The following is a 19,158-nucleotide window of genomic DNA, read 5'->3' as shown; positions in this document are numbered from 1 at the left end:
TTAATAACATTTCCCAAGTTGTTTTTACGATTTTTGTAAATAATAAATAATTGTAATCGTATGTTGTAAAGGAAATACAATATATTTTTATGAAATATTTGAAGATAAATATTTATGTGTAATTTTGTTGCTGAATACGTTGTACACTGACTTGAGTATGCCGATATTATAATAGCAAATAACACTGATTTATAATATACGTAAATGTATATACGATATATATATATATTTAATTAATTGATAAACTAATGAAAAATATGTTTATAAATAATTGCATTTAAGTAATTTAATACCTTTCATTAAATAATTTAATGGCATAAAATAAAAGTATCGTATTAGATATACTAATGTAATATATTAGTGTATTATACTCATTATATCTGACGTATAAACTTGCTTAATTATAAACAACGTTATATTGATAATGTACTTAATAACTAAAAGGGAGGTCACCGTAGCTCTATATAACCTATATATTATGTAGGTATCGGTTTAAATTATAATTGTTCACACTTAAAACCGTCCTGTAAACCTATAATGGGCTATATTATATACAACGTTATACCTACATATTATCAATTGTATTATACCTATTATTAATTATACTGTTGAAATAAAAAATAGAATTGAAAATAATCTAACGACCCCTCATTAAGTATCTGCATCTGTGACAGGTGGTGATAGGTACTGGTTTGGTACCTAACCTAAAAGTTTAATGGGTATCTATTACAATTAAACATGTGATCTATTTGCATACAATATATAATTAGGTAGTAATAGGTACACACTATGTTGTTGTTTTTTTTTATTAGGTATTTCGTTCAGTTGTACCACAGAATACGCATACGGAATAATTGGATCAATATTTTATATTATACTCACAGTTGATCGTTGTAACAACAGTAAACATGCAAATATAATAGGTAGCTAGGTAATAGGAAGTCATTAATATATTACAATTTATCGGTACGTATATTTGTTTTTGTATAGTCATAATTGCTACGAAATAATATCGTTGATGTCCCTAAGCGTCGGTGAAACATTATCGACCCCGAAGTATTGAACAACTGCTACCTAGAATCGAAAAAAAATTGAACACGAAAACGTGTATCCCTTATAAACGAACCCTGCAGCGTATTATTATAATATTTTAATGATCGAAATCTCTGTCCCGTGATTTTGTCGTCATGTTCATTTTTGTCAGCGACGGTGGTCAATAGCAGCATGACAGCTGTGATATCGTTTGTTTATATTATTTATTACCACTAATAGCTTTCTGCGTATAAATATTCATATTTTTTTTTCAACAGTCGCCGTACGAAAAGCGCAATGTTCTCGTTTCGATTAACGTTTTTCGTTCACTGCTACTTCTACAATATTTGTTTGTATTACCATCTGTTAGTGCCGCCCGTTCGTTCATTCGACGGACAGAGTAAGATAATGAACGAAAAAGTGCGAGTACGCGATCCAACGTTAGATACAAACCGAAATGATATAGTTTTTTTTTTCACGTATTATGTAGACCGGCACTGTGACAGAGCAATTGGACGAGTATAAAATCAATTGCTTGCACAAGTTTACTAAGAAAAAGCTGAACGAGTACGCGTTGGCTCAGTGGAATTATCACGTTAACAAAACCGAAGTAACGGAGAACGAGGCCGTAAGTCTTATCCGCGTAAAGTATTTGAGTTCCTATATAATATGCCTATTGGTATTTCAATTTTCGTGTTGGTTATCAGACGGTTAAAAGCGCTCTGTTTATTTTCTCTCTCTCTCTCTGACCCATACGCAACATAGACAAAACGCATTTACGCAGAATCATTTTTATTTTTTTATTTTTGAATAATCTTAGAGTAAAAACACCCAAACAAAAACTATAGAGAATAATATCTTTGAGGGTAAAACAAATCGATTTTTCTAAATATTGCCTCAAAAAAACTTAAACGTCATTTAAATTAAATTTTTTTTTTTTAAGTAAGTTACAAAATAAAATATAAAACCGATACGCATAGCCTCAAAAATATTATCCTCTATAGTTTTTGTAATAGGTAGGTGATTTTACTTTAAGATTACTTAAAAATAATAATAATAATAATAATAATAATAAAAATGATTTTAAGTGAAAAGTTTTATCTATGTTGCACGTGGGTATTAGAGAGAAAACAAATATTATGCTGACATCCATTTAATAGACTTAGGATTTATCTGGTTTGCTATTGAAATTTAATTTTTTAATTTTTGTCCAAGAGTAGGAATATTTGGACTCGATACACACGTCATAACTATAATAGTTAAAATAAAACATACATATGTCGATTATACCTATTCATTCTCTCGCGGTCACAACCTAAGCGTAGTGTAGATTTACCACAGGTACCTACATAAATTATGACAAGTACTAGTACATGGGAGGTAAATAAATTATGTGACATTGGAGTATTGGACTGTTTAAAATGTTTGCTTCCAATGCTTCCGCATTTAAATTCTGAAGTGCCCTTCTCCCATGTGTTGGGATTGTCGGGAATGAGTTAACGGGATTCCAATAAAATAATTACCCCATATTATTTACGTTTTAACAAAACACAATAAAAAATTATAGAAGAGCAGTGATATTGTTTTCTATATTTTGTAAAAATGACTCTATAAATCAGTTGGACGGTGTTCGAAAACTTCAAGTAAAAAAAAAAAAAATTGTACCTACTGAGAAAATTGAGTTTAAATAACAGTCATACATTAACATACTAACTACAAATTTGGTTCCTAACTTTTCGATAAAATAAAATATTCATAAAGAAATTAATTAAAATCAAATGAATGTACGGAACTTGAGTAGACATTGGATCATGACTCATAAGTATTTATGACGAGTGTTTAAATACAAATAGAACCGTTCAAACTTTTAACTAATAATATGATACAGAACTATTACATTGTTGCAACTTTCAGGGTAATTCAAAGTTCTACAATATTTGACGACTTGTAATTAAATCTTGTATTTTATGAATAATTTTCCGTTAAGTACCTTTTAAAATTAAACGCTACTTTTATTGAATTTGTAGTATATATTTACATCGTGTAATAATTGTACGTTATCTAATATACTTATTATGCCTATGTATTTTATAATTTATCTCTGTGTACGTATTTTTGTTCTGTTTTAATAGTCGTATATATCAGAAACAAAGGTTTTTAATAAAATCTGCAGTTTAACACACGTTAGCGCACCCGTGTGGATTTTATGTTATTGTTTTAAATAATAATAATTTTCAGCATTATATTATAATACTTTCATCTATGTTTCTTTCTTTCTTTTTTTTTTAAATTTCAAAACCCTTAAAAATGTCTTTTCAACATGACGTGAAAGTAGTATAAAACCCGTATATAATTCCTTCCCTCATTTGACGTCGAGTTAAATTATTAATACTTTGCAAACGCTTGAAAACACAGAAACAAATAAAATTCTTGCGCTTCTTGGTCGTATTTCCTGTTCTCATTATACACTTGTATATTTTAATTCTTATTATAAGACATGCGATAAAAATAATTAAAGAGATAAACAGCGACTATCTATACTATTATGTATAGTATTAGTTATTAATGAAATTGTGCCTGTTCGTAACAGATTATTTCATCAAACCACAAGTATTCTCTTATAATATTTTCGATTAAAATATGATCTTTGTCAATACTAAATATTAATTGGATGTATTTTGTATGTATACCTATTGTGTTATCATAATGTTTGCCGTACATAACAATTATTATTTATATATTATTTTGAGGTTTTGAAAACAATATATTATTTAACCATTTTTACGCTTTTTTAAGCACACGAAACTCACGAATAATTTATAATATAAGAAATGACAAAATAAAACGTTTAGGTATTCGTTTTTACATTATAAAGGTTAGAAAATCACGAGAATTGACTTAAAATAAATATTGAAATTTATGATAATATTATACACTTGTTCAAAATAAGTTTTCAAATGTTGTTATTATTATTTTTATTTTTAGTTCATTGCCCATTCATACTTATTAGTAACTAAGTTGTCGATCACATATTGACTGTTCGAGGTTGTTGAAATACTCATACAATTATTCAAGTGATAAGTAAACGGCGTTCTATTATATTTGAACGAAAAGGAATTTTAGATACACAATACACAGTTGAACTGTAATTTTGTTTGCCTATACTCAATTTTTCGCGATATAAATATCATATTAATATTATTCTATTGTATATTGCTGGTTTTTTTAAACCATCGGTTTTTCATTTACTTCTAATATATTCGTTTCTGGGTGCAGAATGAAATATTTACATATTCATTTTTCAAATAGATATTTAATTAACGTCGCAAACGATTCAATTTAATGAATTATACTTTTATACGAGCACAAAGTTATAATCTTATAAACATGTAAGTCGTAATGGTGCACATGAAAATAGGATTCTTACAGAGACCATATTTCACTAGAAATACCAAAGTCATTAAACTTCAGTGAAAAATAGCATTATGATTTCGTTGTAAGATCTATATGTCTTTAAAATTACGGTAGTAGGGTATTTATTGTTATTATTAAAAGTATATTATATTTTATTATTTATTACGTATATTTTAGTACAAATATTTTAGTATCTCGCGTGGTCATTTATTTTATGTCTATTTATCGATAGATACTACTTATAGGTATTTTTTTTATTTTTTTTTTTAGCAATTTACCAATCTATATTTACACCATTGCAGGAAAAATAAAAAAATAATCACTTCTGCTGAGTATCTGCTACCTACTACCCCGTCTTCTGTATAAAGCTCTCAGTACATCAAGTAGCTCTATCATAAAAGTTTTGATCACTTTGTTACCCCAAATATATATCTACTAAAAGTGAAAAAAACAGCATCGTGGCAAAATCAATAGCTTCAATTGTTTTCCGTTCAGAGTTTGTTCGTACATATAAGGTATTCATATTATAATATAGCCCCAATACACGATGCTTAAATTATTTTACATATATCAAAGAGATCGATATTTTTATCTGGCACATAAGTTATATATAACTATATAGTATAATAATAGCACTAAAACTAAACTATCAACGTTTATTGAAAAATTGTTAACATAAAATTAAATTACTATTTACTAGTATTAAGTAGGTACCTAGTATATAGTTTGTAATATTTATGAAAATACGTTTTTAATGTTTCAAATACATACTGGATGTGCATTAACACATTTTTTGTAATATTTAATTAATAAAATAAAACTTTTTGTAAATTACTCACAATCTGTTAGCTTGTAATATTAAATTATATATTTTTTTGTAATACTATTGTAACGATTGTTTATTTTGTAGTTGAAATCTTCCACTCGATTGTTCTTATATCAAAAACTACTTTTAACATCTGCCGAAAATATGTCTGTAACTTTAGGCATGAACTACGAAGACCTGTTGCCCTCAATGTATTTTATGGAAGACCGAGGACTTTGTCAGCTGAATGTGAACGAGTATAAGAGAGTATGTCCATTTATTTTCTATAATTACATACGAGAGTCCAATAAAGATTCACCAATTTAAAATGGCATAGCTTTTTAATTTACACTATCCCGTCACTTAAAAAAAACCCCCATTAATCATTGAAGGTAACTTCGTGTGTGATAAGATCGACGGAAGTGTCGCAATATTATATTTTGTATTCGAATTGATTGTAGACTATAATGCTGAAGAGGAAACTAATAACAACGATTAACGAACTAACAGTTTGCGAATACCGGAAGACTAATCATCCGTGTGACATAAAAGCGAACGGTAACGATTGCAGTGTTGTTTTAAATCAAGCTTAATTACACAAAAGCACTAAACAAAATATTGTGTGAATAGTTTTTATATTCGTTGTGGTGGTTATTCGATGTGGTTTTTAAAATGTATATTTTCATATTATAATAATATTCAGTACTGCATTTATGGTACTAAACTTTGAGATTTCCTGGGTGGATGTTTAACTTTCTTATTCGGAAGTATTGCGGCCCGTAACATATAATGCAGATATATTACGAGTAGATATATATATATATATTATACGCATTATACGATTAACTGAAACCATATTATATTAAATAACTATATACCTATCTTGGTCCTAAACTTGCCCTGGTGTTTTGAATTTCTTGTTAATTATTAGCAACGGAACTTTAATCATTCACGTGGATAATGTTGTGGAGAAACCATCATTAGACTTGTACCAACTCATTCTGATCCTAAGGTTTCTTTGAATATTTTAAATTAAGACAACATTATTATAATTTATGGTCAGAAACGTTATTTAATCACTGCACATATCATAATAATTTAATTTTTAAACATATATAAATATATATATATACATATACACAAACTTATATAATATGAATTTCAACTTAACACATGTTTCAATAACCTAAATTAAACACACAGTCATAAGCGATAATGAAGTTGGGTAAAAAAATCAGTCATGCAAAATCTACGAGTATACAACAGATCAACATTATACATTTATTAATTTTGCTGTAATCGATTTTTAGAAATAAATGTCATTATGGTTAAGTCATCAGATGCAGTAGAGTTAAAATATTATTGGAAAGCTTGGCACAATCACACCAGCTTCGCAGTGAAAAATATATATATGAAGTATATTGAAATGTTGAACTATATGGCCCATTTGAATAGTAAATTATATTGAAACAAACAACACAATACCTTAATATTTGAATATTTATATTGAATTTTATCAATGTGTACCATTACACGTTTTTATGATTGTGTTAAAAAAATTATTTCGATTAATAACAATTATTATATAGACCAATGTTATTATATTATGTTTAAATTACTTAATTGTGATACATGTTTATTCATTAAGATTATTTTATATTTAAAGATTTTTCTAACGAAATTCATTACTATATGGAACCATACTCATACAACCAAGGCCAATTGAACACCGATCAGATGTACGAAGGTATAAGACCACTGTACTTGCATATTTACACGCACGTTCGTAAAATTCTCAGGGAAAAATTTGGAACAGCGGCTGTGTCTGCCAATGGTCCAGTCCCCGTCCATTTATTGGGTAAGTTTTAGAATAGTCTATAAGGTGCACTCAATATCTTTGAAGTCATAAAAGAAAACCGATCAGTATCGATATTTTTCTTTTCCTAACTGATTATAGAGAGGGTGAGTGATGCTTGAGTAAGTAGTAAGCACTTTCTTAAGAACTCCTCGAATCCGACATTTACGAAAAAACTATGGATCAGTATCGCGCTAGTCACGTTATTAACTGCTGTTAATTTTATTTGAAAGACATTATATTTATTAGTGTAACAGAAAATTCGTTTTTTTTTCTGGTTTTTTGGTGACGGTTACTTTACTCATATGTAAAACATATTTTCTAGCCTATTATACAGTAATATATGTGCACTACATAGGGTGAATTGTAAATCAATATAATTTGTCATGATACCTATATCTTTAAATGTTATACAATATTAAAATATATGCACTTTTTTAGATTCTGAACTGAGCGATGGTTGTATTGGTTTTACAATGACATATAGACGTGTGTATTATTTTCTGTATGCCATTGCCTTTTGAGGTAGTACAAAAACTACGATTTTTAACTTCAGAGGTGGTTTTTGGTAACAAATTTGATTTAATTGTAAATTGTAATTCTGGAAGATTAAAAATCTATGACGTATTGTGTATCCGGTGTGGCAAATAAGTTTAATGTGTATTTTACATTTATTTTAACTTATCACGTTGTTAATTTCGTCATGTGGTAGAAATATTTTATATTAATTTCATTACCAGATTCTATTTGAATAGTATGTTAAAAGTATCCACTAAAACGCTTAATTTGTTGATTTAATACCTATTTCTTCGAAATTACCTATATTTTTATATTATTCACTTTTTTGAAAAATAACTGATAAAAAAATGAACTCGCTAAAATATGTAAGCCTTTAAATTTGTACATTTATTTATTTTAGCTTCTGAACTAAGTGATGAATTTATTGATTTTACAATGATGTATATTTTTTTTTTGTGTTTGTGTACAGCATAACTTGTCAAAATAATGCTTCAATTTCAATCTTTAGAGGTAGTTTCCGATAACAAAGTGAATATCCTTCGTGCATTATTTAAGTAAAAAGTAAACATTTTCCAGTAGTTTAAAAAAAAAAATCGATTTTTTTATATAGTTATAAGTTTAAAACTCAAAAAAAAAAAAAAATCACTGTAAATACTTAAAATGTTTACGAAATATTTATATAAGTGTTATCTATATACACTATAAAGTTAAAGTTTCAATTTTTTTTTTGAGCATTTTATAGACACCTGGAATTGTCGATTTTTCTAAGTATTACGAAAATACGTAAACTCATTTTATTTCCCGATTGGTCATTTTTTATAATATAATTGTAAAAAATATATATTCATAAGAATGAAATTTCAATAGTGTATTATATGAAAACAGTTGTTGAAAATAAATTTCTATTATAAGTATTACTGCATGTTGAGAGCGCCAAGACTTATAAAGTTTCCAATATATATGTATCAAGGGGTAGTCGTAATAATAATCATTTTAATAAATTATATACTCATCTACATACCAGTCATACGTTTGAGTTTTATATAATAAAATTACGACGTGTTGATTAATCACATTTTTGGTTTCTTATATTACTTATGTAGTAAGTAAATATGCAGCGTAATTACTATGTAGTCAGCTATATAATTTTCAAACCCATATAATATAATACACAATATATTCATCAGTAAACCTATAATAAAAAAATAATTGAAATCCAGAGTAGAATGTTTTTAATAACTATATAAAGTACCTTAAAATATTTATTTAAAAAAAAAATATTATGTTTTTAACGGAAAATTTCTCTTTTGACATACTTTAATTTTTATTACATACAATTAAAATCTAGAATACAATTTCAACAATAATTGTTGAAACTTAATTAGTGAAACTGGGGTATAATATCTAAAGTGTATATAGTTCACAACAAATCGTAATAAGTAAATAATAAATGATTACTAATAAACCGTGTAATACTTTAAAAAAACTCACAGATATTCAATGAATATAATTTTTATATTGATAAATATTTTTTCAAAACTATACGAATTAATACAAAGTGTTAACAATTTTTTTTTAAATATTCTTTAATATTTTTTATTGGTATTACTTTTTTATATATATATATATATATTATATGATATTTATAATATTTAATAATATTATGATTCAATTGGACTAAACTCTTATATTATTAGATAGGTTTTCTTATAATTCTTATATATTTTAATATGATATATTTTTACTATTTTGTTTTAAATAATAATTACTACTTTTTACATGATTAAATCATCAAGTTTTATTTGTATTTAGGCTTATTCTTAAGTTTAGAGATTTTAGCGTTTTTTTTTAAAAAAAATTGTTTGATCGCTAAATTATCAGGTTCGGTATTGGGTCAACCATGGACAAAATTGATACAGTTTATAGTTCAAGAACTCGGTATACACGAAAATGGCAAAACAAATTCGAAGGTATTAATATTTATTTGATTTGAACAATAAATGGAGTATATTATATTATTAACTACATTTAAGTGAACTATTGCAGACTCCAAAGCGAATTTTTGATCAAACTAATAGATTCTTTGTATCGATTGGTATGGGATGTGTGCCAAAAAGGGTTTGGTCCCATTCAGTATTTATTGAAAATAAACATTTTTCTAATACCGTACCATCATCATGGGATATGTACGCAAATAACGATTACAGGTGAGATTTTAATAAATACCTGTTATTAATATTTATAATTTTAACTTTTAGACATCTATTATATAAAATTTATTAAATCGATTTATTGTTGTAAAATATTGTTTAAAATGAAACGTTCAAATTGAACAAATTTATTTTCACTTTTGGATTTTTCATATACAGTATACATTTTCCATAACTAGGGAACCGTTTATATATATAGTTTACACACGTGACAGTGTTTATTAAAACGCAGCCAGCATTTTTCAGGATAAAAATGGATTTTCAAAACACGGTCGACGACGTGTACACCATGCACAAGCAACTTGGGTTAGTGCATTATTTCGTGGCTTACAAAAAACAGCCGATCGCATATCAACATACATCCGACCCAGGTGATGATAAATGTTAATTTATTGTAACAAAACTATGCATATCTATATTAGATACCTATGATAAATGTTTAACTCTATCCTAACCTAACTTGGTAGTTGTCTGGGAATATTATGATTTACTGATTTCATATACTTCAGTATAATACTCGTCTATGAAAATAAGGGGAGGGAAGAGGGAGTAAACTTTCAGCGTCATTTCAAGAAAAAAAAGAGCGATTGAAAATGTAATTATATTATTTTTCTTTAAGAACTTTGAAATATATTAAAAATATTTTCACTAGAAAAAATTGTTATTTTCTATAAACTGTTTATTTGAACGACGGTAAAATCTAGATATTATTTTAAAATCGAATTATTGTAAAATAAATAAACTACTAATAAAGTAATAACTAATAACATTAATAACTAACGTTAATTATCTATGGACTATACGATACGGTTTAACCGAAATAATATAAACATTATATTATCAGTTATGTGAGACCTTAAATTTTAAGGTATTTTAAAATTATAATCCTGTCCATTCTTATTATCTGCTTACCACTGTACCAACAAAATAACATAGCATCATAGCTATAGAAAATAAAAAGTAATAACTGTAAAGATTATTAAATTTTCTCTGATGTACTATGTACAATAACAGATTCTATAAATTAATAATTATGCGAATATCTTGTGACATCTGAGATGTCCTTATCAATCATAAATCATAATTTATATAAATATAGTGATTGTAGATCACATCAAATATCTATTTGTTGATAAAAACTTTTATGTTTTAACTGTGCTAATTGTTATCAATATGTTTTTGGTGACGTGAAGCTAATTAATTTAATTATAGTATTATGTGATGGAGCTAAGGTAGATTTTATTTTTCGGTATTTTATAATAGTTAGACTATAATACGTTTTTTTCACATTAATATATTATATATAAAAAAAAAGTAAAATATAATTTGATTGTCGTTTGGGTGACACACAGCGTTCGTGTATGGCTTGATTAACGCTCTAACATTGTCCGTACGGTATCAAGACTTCATTGGCAGGTATAACGATAGCGCAAGCAGTCGGCAAATCTATCTGTTGCGGTTGGCCATGGAAAAGGTCACCGTCCTGCCGTTTGCGTACGCGGCCGACGTTTGGCAATCGGACACAGGCACGGGGTCTTTTGCGCCAAAGCGTATGAACAATCTCTGGTGGAGCAAAAGGTACCTTTTTGCCTTATATACACACAATTACGTGGCCAAAAATTTGAAATGGGAAGGGACGTTAATGTGTTATAAATGGGTAGTTTTCTACAGTTCGGTCTCTGATCTGGAGTTTTTGTTTACATTCCGTATGATGATTCCCCGAATCGAGTCAGATATAACAGCTATTAGTTGATGTTGAATATTCATATTGTAACTTATTTATACATGTTTTATTTATAACTAAGGATATTAATTAAGTACAACGTAGGATGAGATGACCGTTTACGTTCAAATGTAGGTAAATCAGTAGTATAATGACTACACAAACAAATTTCATTTCAAATATTAATAAAAAGTTTAAACAAGTATAAGCTTACACGTTTTATAAAACTAAATACATAAAAATATCAATACAAATAATGATGAAATCTACTTCATCGTAAATAGTCCATTGTTTAAAATGTAAAACGTGAACATTTTTTACGGAGGGAAAGATTTTAGATTGCAGAACGAAATGGCACTTTGTACCACTATTACGTGATATAAGTTTACATAGTATAAAGTATATACTATATGTATTACACACATACAAATAATATTTAACATTTTAAAATGTAAAATAAAAATATTTTTGACATAAACACGTCATGATAAATGAGTATAATATGGGTATTGGGTAGTTGGTATAATAATGTTATTTATCGAAAATACATTTATCAACTTTAAATTTAAAAACTACAAATATAATAAATGCAATTTAAAAATTCGATATTTGTAATTTTTTTTTTTTTGTTCGAGGTGGTTGCACATAGATTTAATATTATTTTCTCATCGACCTTAGATTTTTGTCTTTTATTGAGTCTATCACCACATTCATCTAATTGTATCGCCAGTAAAACTGTCCTAAAACTTAGATAAGTTGTACTAACTAGTTCGTTGAAAGCACTATTTCACTCTTCACTAAAATTGTGAGTCCGATGAGATTTTGGCATTGTTTATTATCTTACATTTCAAATAGAAGAAAGATACCATGTATTATTGTTATTCCCACTAATATAAGTTTTGTCAACGTATGAAATAAAAGTCAATAATTCATTAGAAAATTTCGTATATACATACGTCTTATTTCGTTAATACTGGTAAAAATATTAATGAAGTGATTATTTTATTCTCTTTAGATATACGTTCGTTTTCTTTATATAATTTTGCTAATCCAAATTGCTGAGTTATCATCATACAAACTGACATAAATTAAAAAAACAACCATAGATTTGTGCCCCATTCAAAAAATCGATTTATTACATTTATTATTCCTAACTAAAAATGTATTAGGTAATCATCGCTATGGCTTGAGTGGAGTTTCATTTCGAATAGATGGTATAACGAAATTTAATAGCATTTCTTGATAAGTATTTTCCTATTTTTCTGGAAGAAAAACAAATACACGGGTTTGTAAATTTTCTTCAAATTCTACTCATATGCCAAACAATTGAGCGAATATACTAGAACATTTTAATATTAAATGTGTAATTTATAAACCATTGACTTGTTTAAGATAAGTCAGGAAGAATTCCAGTTGTAATAAAAATCAAAATTCGATGTTCCTTTTCGTTGTCATAAATTAAAAAATCAGTTACTCACCAGAATTGCCCAATTTTGAATAAACTGTATCCTTATTAAACATTAATAGATATACCTATAAAATATTTCTCTATAGAAATAAATTATTTTACTATTTTCTTACCATTACATTGATATGCGATTAATAAAAGAATTTGGTTTGTACTTCCTTTATTGTTAATAATTGCACTTTATTTTTTATCGCTCTTAGCATTGTTAACGGCATATAATGTTGTATCACATAATATTGTTTTATTTCTTATTATTTACTTAGTAATTTCGTTCTACTGCAAAAAAGTAAATATTTGAGTTAAAAGAATTGGCTAGAGTAAATGTCTTAGCAAGTCACAAACAATAAAATATTTATATATAAATTATTACCGGTTCTATATTATTTTTGGACGTTTTATCGTTACTCGTACTTGCTGAACATTTCCAACGTATATTATTCAAATTCTATTTTAATGCGGTATAGTCAAAATCATTGTTGACGAGTTTTGGTTTCAATTTGGTTTCAATTAGTGTTGCCGCCATCATAACAATCGTCGTGTTAGTGAAATCAATTTCAACGATATACGAGTACGTAAACGGTAATTCAATTAAGTTCGGCATTGCATTTAGAAAATATTACCTATATTTTGGCAATGAATAATATAATATATATCAATAAAATAACTATCAATAATAATGGCATTACTAATTTCCATGGTTCATATTATATCTTATAATATATACTATATATTATGCATGTTTATATGTATATAATACCTAGTACAAAATGATCGCGTTTGGAAATTTACATTTTTTCCGATCGTTCAAAGAATACTACACAAATCACCAAGTATCCATCATGTACAGATTCATCAGGCCCTAATGGGTCTAATATTAGAGATTCGTGAAGTACTGGTTAAGAACCATCCTTTCAATCAGTCATATCATACATTTTAGCGAATTGTGGTAGTAGAATCAAAGACACGAATTCGTGTAACATAGATAAGATAGTCAACAGTTAGCGTATGACTGTATAATAATATTTAGATGGGTATATTTTATATCTTAGCCTTTGTTTTATATATCGTAAGTGTTAAGGGCAATTTTCTCAGCGTCAGAAATAGCGTCAGAATATAGACAGCAACCATATTCCGGATCGATGTGGATGCTGCCGAAATAATGCATTGATACGATGTATACAATTGTTTAATTTTTAAGAAAGTATTATACATTTTTCTATTGTGATATTTCAATTTTTTTTATTGATATATTTTTTTTCGATCTAGTGCTTGTGAGTAAAACGATTATTGACTACCTAGGTATTTTAACCTTTTTTCAACCTATACTATTTTTGATTTCATATAATCTGAAACAGAATACTTTTTATTAAAAACGTTGAAAAATGATATCAAGTATATTAACACATCATTATTTTTTTTTTTTATTAATAAAGTATTAACACTATTGATCATCCAAAGTACCTATAGTAGCTACTAGCTATAGTTCACCACAACTTTAGCGAAGTACCTTTTGACTTTTCACTCATATTATAATTATATTATGCTTATATATATATAAAAAAAATATATATTGCTTCAATTTTTTTATAGGTATTCATATTATAAAAAAAAATCACTGTGTCGTACACTGATTATAATTAGGGCCTGGATTTTAATGTATTAAAAACTATTAAAACATATTAAAACTCTCAAAAATAGAAAAAATAACTGCAATAATTTTCTAAATGTTTTATTTATTTATTTAGTAATTTTTATTTCACTACAAATAATCTGAAAATGTTTAATGGATATGTGTTGATGTGTTGACAATGGGTCTGAACGTTTACTTTCAAAGAACATCGCTTTGAGGCTGAAAACATTCTAAACAATCTAAACAAACCAACATTTATTTTATAATTAAGTTTATGTTAAATTCTACCTCTGTTTGAGTACCAGCACACAACAACTGTTAATCACACTATAAATTACCTTTTTTTTATTATTAATATAAAACATAATTACAATCTATTATGCACTAATGTTTGTACAATAAGTAATTTGTATAATAGTTTGAAATAAAGGAAAATTACATAGTGGGAAGGTACTCAGTAGTACCACCCAACGAGGGTAATATACCTATAAAGTAGTGCAGCTCATTTGTACACATTCAAAATTGTTTACCTAAAAATACATATAATGTATAAACATGTACTAAAAATTAACAAAATAAAAAAAAATCCTCTAAAAATATAAAAATTTTTGTTTTTAAGTTTTCTATTATCTGGTGCATGGAACGAATTTTATACTTAAAAACATATCCTGGGACTTCCGAAAAAAATAATATATTTTGCATTCAAATCGGGACCCTAGTAAATAATGTTACATTATTATTTTATAATTTAACATTGGTTACGAAAGCTCTTTTCACACGATAACAATTATGCATGTATCTTTAGCAAACTAACTAGTAGCTAGTTTTAAATATTATTCTTCTTAGTATAATAGTACCCGAATTAAACTTTATTCACACCATAATAAACTATACATTAGAAAGTATCTACAATTTTGGAGCAAAAATAAACAATTAACAATAGAGACAAATGAGTATCAGTCGTCTGAGATTCATTTTATTGTTAGGAAGTTGATATTTATGTTAAAAAACAAATATTTAAAACAACATTTATAATTGTTAGAAAAAGTAGTAATCAATTTTTATTCTGTATTCCAAAACAGAGGAATACTAATTATCCTAAAACTGTTAAGCTTAAGTATCGAATACTGCGTTTTTATATTCATGAGTAATTAAATATTAAAGTTTTGTTCACCATATTTCCGTATAGTATAAGATACTACTCTTTAGCACTTCTCTCATATATTATCAATCTTATCTGAATTATTATTAAACGTATATAAATAAAATACAAAAGCAATTTTGTTCTTTATTCATATTAATATTTTACACAACATTAGAAATTTATATACTTATAAAAGTATTAATAGGTTCTTGTTCTTTAAACGAATGATGGATTTTGTCGCTAAAATGTTTAAAAAAATAAAAAACACATTAGTACTTTTAAATTTTTTTTTCAAAATCACATATCATAAAATTAATGTAGCAGGTTAGGCTCGATCGATCTAATTAAATGTATTATGCATAGACTCAAATACGAGGGCGTTGTTTCGCCTATTTCCAAAGACATGGATAAATGTACGAATCCCAATTATAAACCGTTTGATCCGAGTATGGCGTACGCTGAGGCGATTGAGCTACCACACATCAAGTATATACCTACTGTAATACTATTATGTATGTTTGTGCGTATGGTATAGTATTATTGTGATAATTAAATGACAACGACGTCTACTCGACAATTATATTATCATTAATGCTATAACGTAACGCGATTATACGATACTATATATAATATATTATTTTCAATGCGAATAATTGAATGTTTTGTAAAAACAGAGACTTCTTAGGACCTATAATAGAATTTCAAGTATTCAAAGCTTTGTGTACGATTTGTGGCGAGTACAAATCTAAACGCGTGAGAACCAAACACTTGTACGAATGCAATCTTCGTGGATATAAAAAAGTTGGAAAAATTATCAAGTATTTAGCTATACCAAAATGAAATAAACAATGTAAGATGTAATATAAATGCATTAAAACGATGATTTGTTTATGTCTTAGATCAGTTATGTCGAGAGGCTCTTCTACGAAATGGCAATTTCTATTTGAGGCAATAGTCGGACATCAACGGATAGAAATAGAACCGTTGTTGGAATATTTTCAACCCCTTCACAATCATCTTGTTAAAATCAATCAAGCGACCAATGAACACATTGGATGGAAGTAGTATTGACAAAAAAAAAAAAGTTAGCACTAATAATATATGTTTTAGGTAGATATCATCAAATAGGAAATATATACATTCTTCTTTTAAATAATAATATAGTAGGGCTTCAAACCAGTTAAATCCGCAGTTTACATTTACGAAAACTAAAACAAAGTTTATTATTTTATTGAAACGAAATATTTAATGAGAATTATAATTTTCCGTTCGATTTTCTTTTTCTCTGTATACGATTTTTTAATTAATTTTATACATATTATTCTGGTTTAAAAAATGATTATAAATTATAATATAAAAGTGTTATTTAGTTGAAGTCGTTAATCAATAATATATAAATAGTATATAGGTACTTATACAATAAGTGAAATACATTGATATTTATCATATATCTATGCACCAGTATATATAAGCAGGAAAACAAAAACAAAATTAATAAATAAATGAATAGCAATAATAATAATAATAATAATTTCGGTTTGAAACCCTGACCTATAAAATAGTCATTATAATAAAAGGTATGTGTATTAATGTTATCAGGGGCAGAGATATGTTGTAAAGAAATAAATAAAAATGAAATGGTGACAAAATTGTTTATTACAATTTACAATATGTTTCCGTACATCTCTGTCAGACAAGTAACTGCATTCTGTATTCTGCTATTCCGACAATATTCGCACGATGAATTCAGATCATAATAACAGTGTTGACATTAACAACAATAACTTGGAATACAAATAACACAAGTCACGGCAATGTTATAGTATTATGCTTTTCCTGTAAAAAAGTGTGCGTTATTGTAATAATTTTTCTAACCCGCATTATTACAGTGAAAAAATGTATGTACATAAGACATTTAAAATTATTTCTAAATACCAAAATAATGGTAGGTACTAGTCCTATTATAATATATAATAGGTATGCAATAAGTAGGTACTATATCAATTGAAATATTAAATCATTACTTTATTTTCCGATTCGTTTTTATGCTTTAATGATTCAAATGTTTAATATTATTGATGTTTGGCAACTACAATATTGTCAATATGAGAAGAAGGATTTCCTGTGTATCATTCCTGCAATTATATAGATGGTTATTTTTTTTTTAAATAAAATAAATACACGGTAACATATATAATATTATATAGGTAAATATAAATAATAGAAAATATCAATAAGTGCAATGGGAAAAGATAAGTTTTAAAATTGTTTTCTATACCATTTTATCCTTGGGGAATAATTTATTTAAAGCCATTTGCAAATGGTTCCGTTGTTTTAAACTCAAAACACCATTTGCTTATTTTCCATCAACGATTATGCCGTTTCTTTTAAAAATCACATTTTTTTCATCGAACATTTATTTAAAATAAAATATATTAATAAATTGAATGTATTTTTGTATAATAAATTCTGATTATAACATGACTAATATATTTCAAATGTAGTCAACTTCTCCTGTAATATTTTAACTCTCTGAATTATTATTTTTCTTACTAATATTTTTGAAAATCGTTACTTTATTATAAAGATCCAAATATATTACAATTTAAGTACTTATTTGAAAAAATAAATGTACACTAAAGTTCTGTAATACCGTGTAATACAATACAAATTTATAAAGAGCTATTTCAAAAATATGTGACCTACCTACATTTTTTCTCTCGCGTCATAGTGTATTTTTATTTTATCTATTTTACTTACTGTGCAAATTGAATAAATTGTAAATTCATGTTTTCTTATGTGAAATAGAAAAAAAAAGTATTTAAAAATATATATATTTATTTTTATGTTGCTCAAACATCTGAGACGGCCAATTTGTACAGACAGGTAGTAATATGGTTTATCTGTTGGTATAAATAACTAGATATATGATAAACGTTAATTAGGAATTTTCGTTAAGTATGCTACCTATTTGTATTACGCTGTTATGTAATATGCATTAAGTTTTAAAGTTCAAACGAGAGATGCTGATGGATGAGCTGATGACGTATACACAATATTGTGTTGTAGTCGGTGGGCGGGTAACGTACGAGGTCAAACGTTGTAGGACACCCTTATAATATTATACACCAGGGGTTTTAAACCTGTGCATCGCGGCTCCCGGGGGCGTCGGTGGTTATTATCAAGTAAGAAGAGTCCGCTGTAAAGAATAAAATGTCGTTTATTTTATTATTATCGTCATTATTCGCATTCGAGCTGTTTAAATTGCTTTCAAAATCGGTAATGCCGCGAACCCAAAATAGTTGGAAACCCCTGCTACAGGACCAGTACTCGCGACGTTTGAACTCTCTGTATTAGA

The 19,158-nt window shown here is 27.0% G+C and overlaps 1 protein-coding gene across 6 annotated transcripts; it reads left to right on the top strand.

The window, feature by feature from the left end:
* Positions 1-816: 816 nt before the first annotated feature.
* Positions 817-18,248, top strand: LOC114125644 (angiotensin-converting enzyme-like). Of its 6 annotated transcripts, none has more exons than XM_050197353.1 (15): positions 817-966; positions 1,311-1,458; positions 1,523-1,660; positions 5,357-5,518; positions 5,713-5,809; positions 6,562-6,705; positions 6,918-7,109; positions 9,507-9,595; positions 9,672-9,832; positions 10,082-10,206; positions 11,188-11,413; positions 16,164-16,286; positions 16,475-16,618; positions 16,700-16,884; positions 17,400-18,248. In XM_050197353.1, exons 2-14 carry the CDS (start codon positions 1,330-1,332, stop codon positions 16,863-16,865), a joined length of 1,896 nt encoding a protein of 631 aa, XP_050053310.1. In that variant the 5' UTR covers positions 817-966; positions 1,311-1,329; the 3' UTR covers positions 16,866-16,884; positions 17,400-18,248. The 6 variants fall into 6 exon arrangements, with proteins under 6 accessions (XP_050053310.1, XP_050053314.1, XP_050053313.1 ...); XM_050197352.1 differs by lacking the exon at positions 817-966 and adding an exon at positions 973-1,241 and having other exon boundaries at positions 1,311-1,452; XM_050197357.1 differs by lacking the exon at positions 1,311-1,458 and having other exon boundaries at positions 828-966; positions 5,433-5,518.
* Positions 18,249-19,158: the final 910 nt, after the last annotated feature.

This window comes from Aphis gossypii, chromosome 1 (assembly GCF_020184175.1).
Source record: "Aphis gossypii isolate Hap1 chromosome 1, ASM2018417v2, whole genome shotgun sequence".
Taxonomy (NCBI): domain Eukaryota; kingdom Metazoa; phylum Arthropoda; class Insecta; order Hemiptera; family Aphididae; genus Aphis; species Aphis gossypii.
The sequence above is the reverse complement of the archived record's forward strand: the minus strand, read 5'-3'. Positions and strand labels throughout refer to the sequence as shown.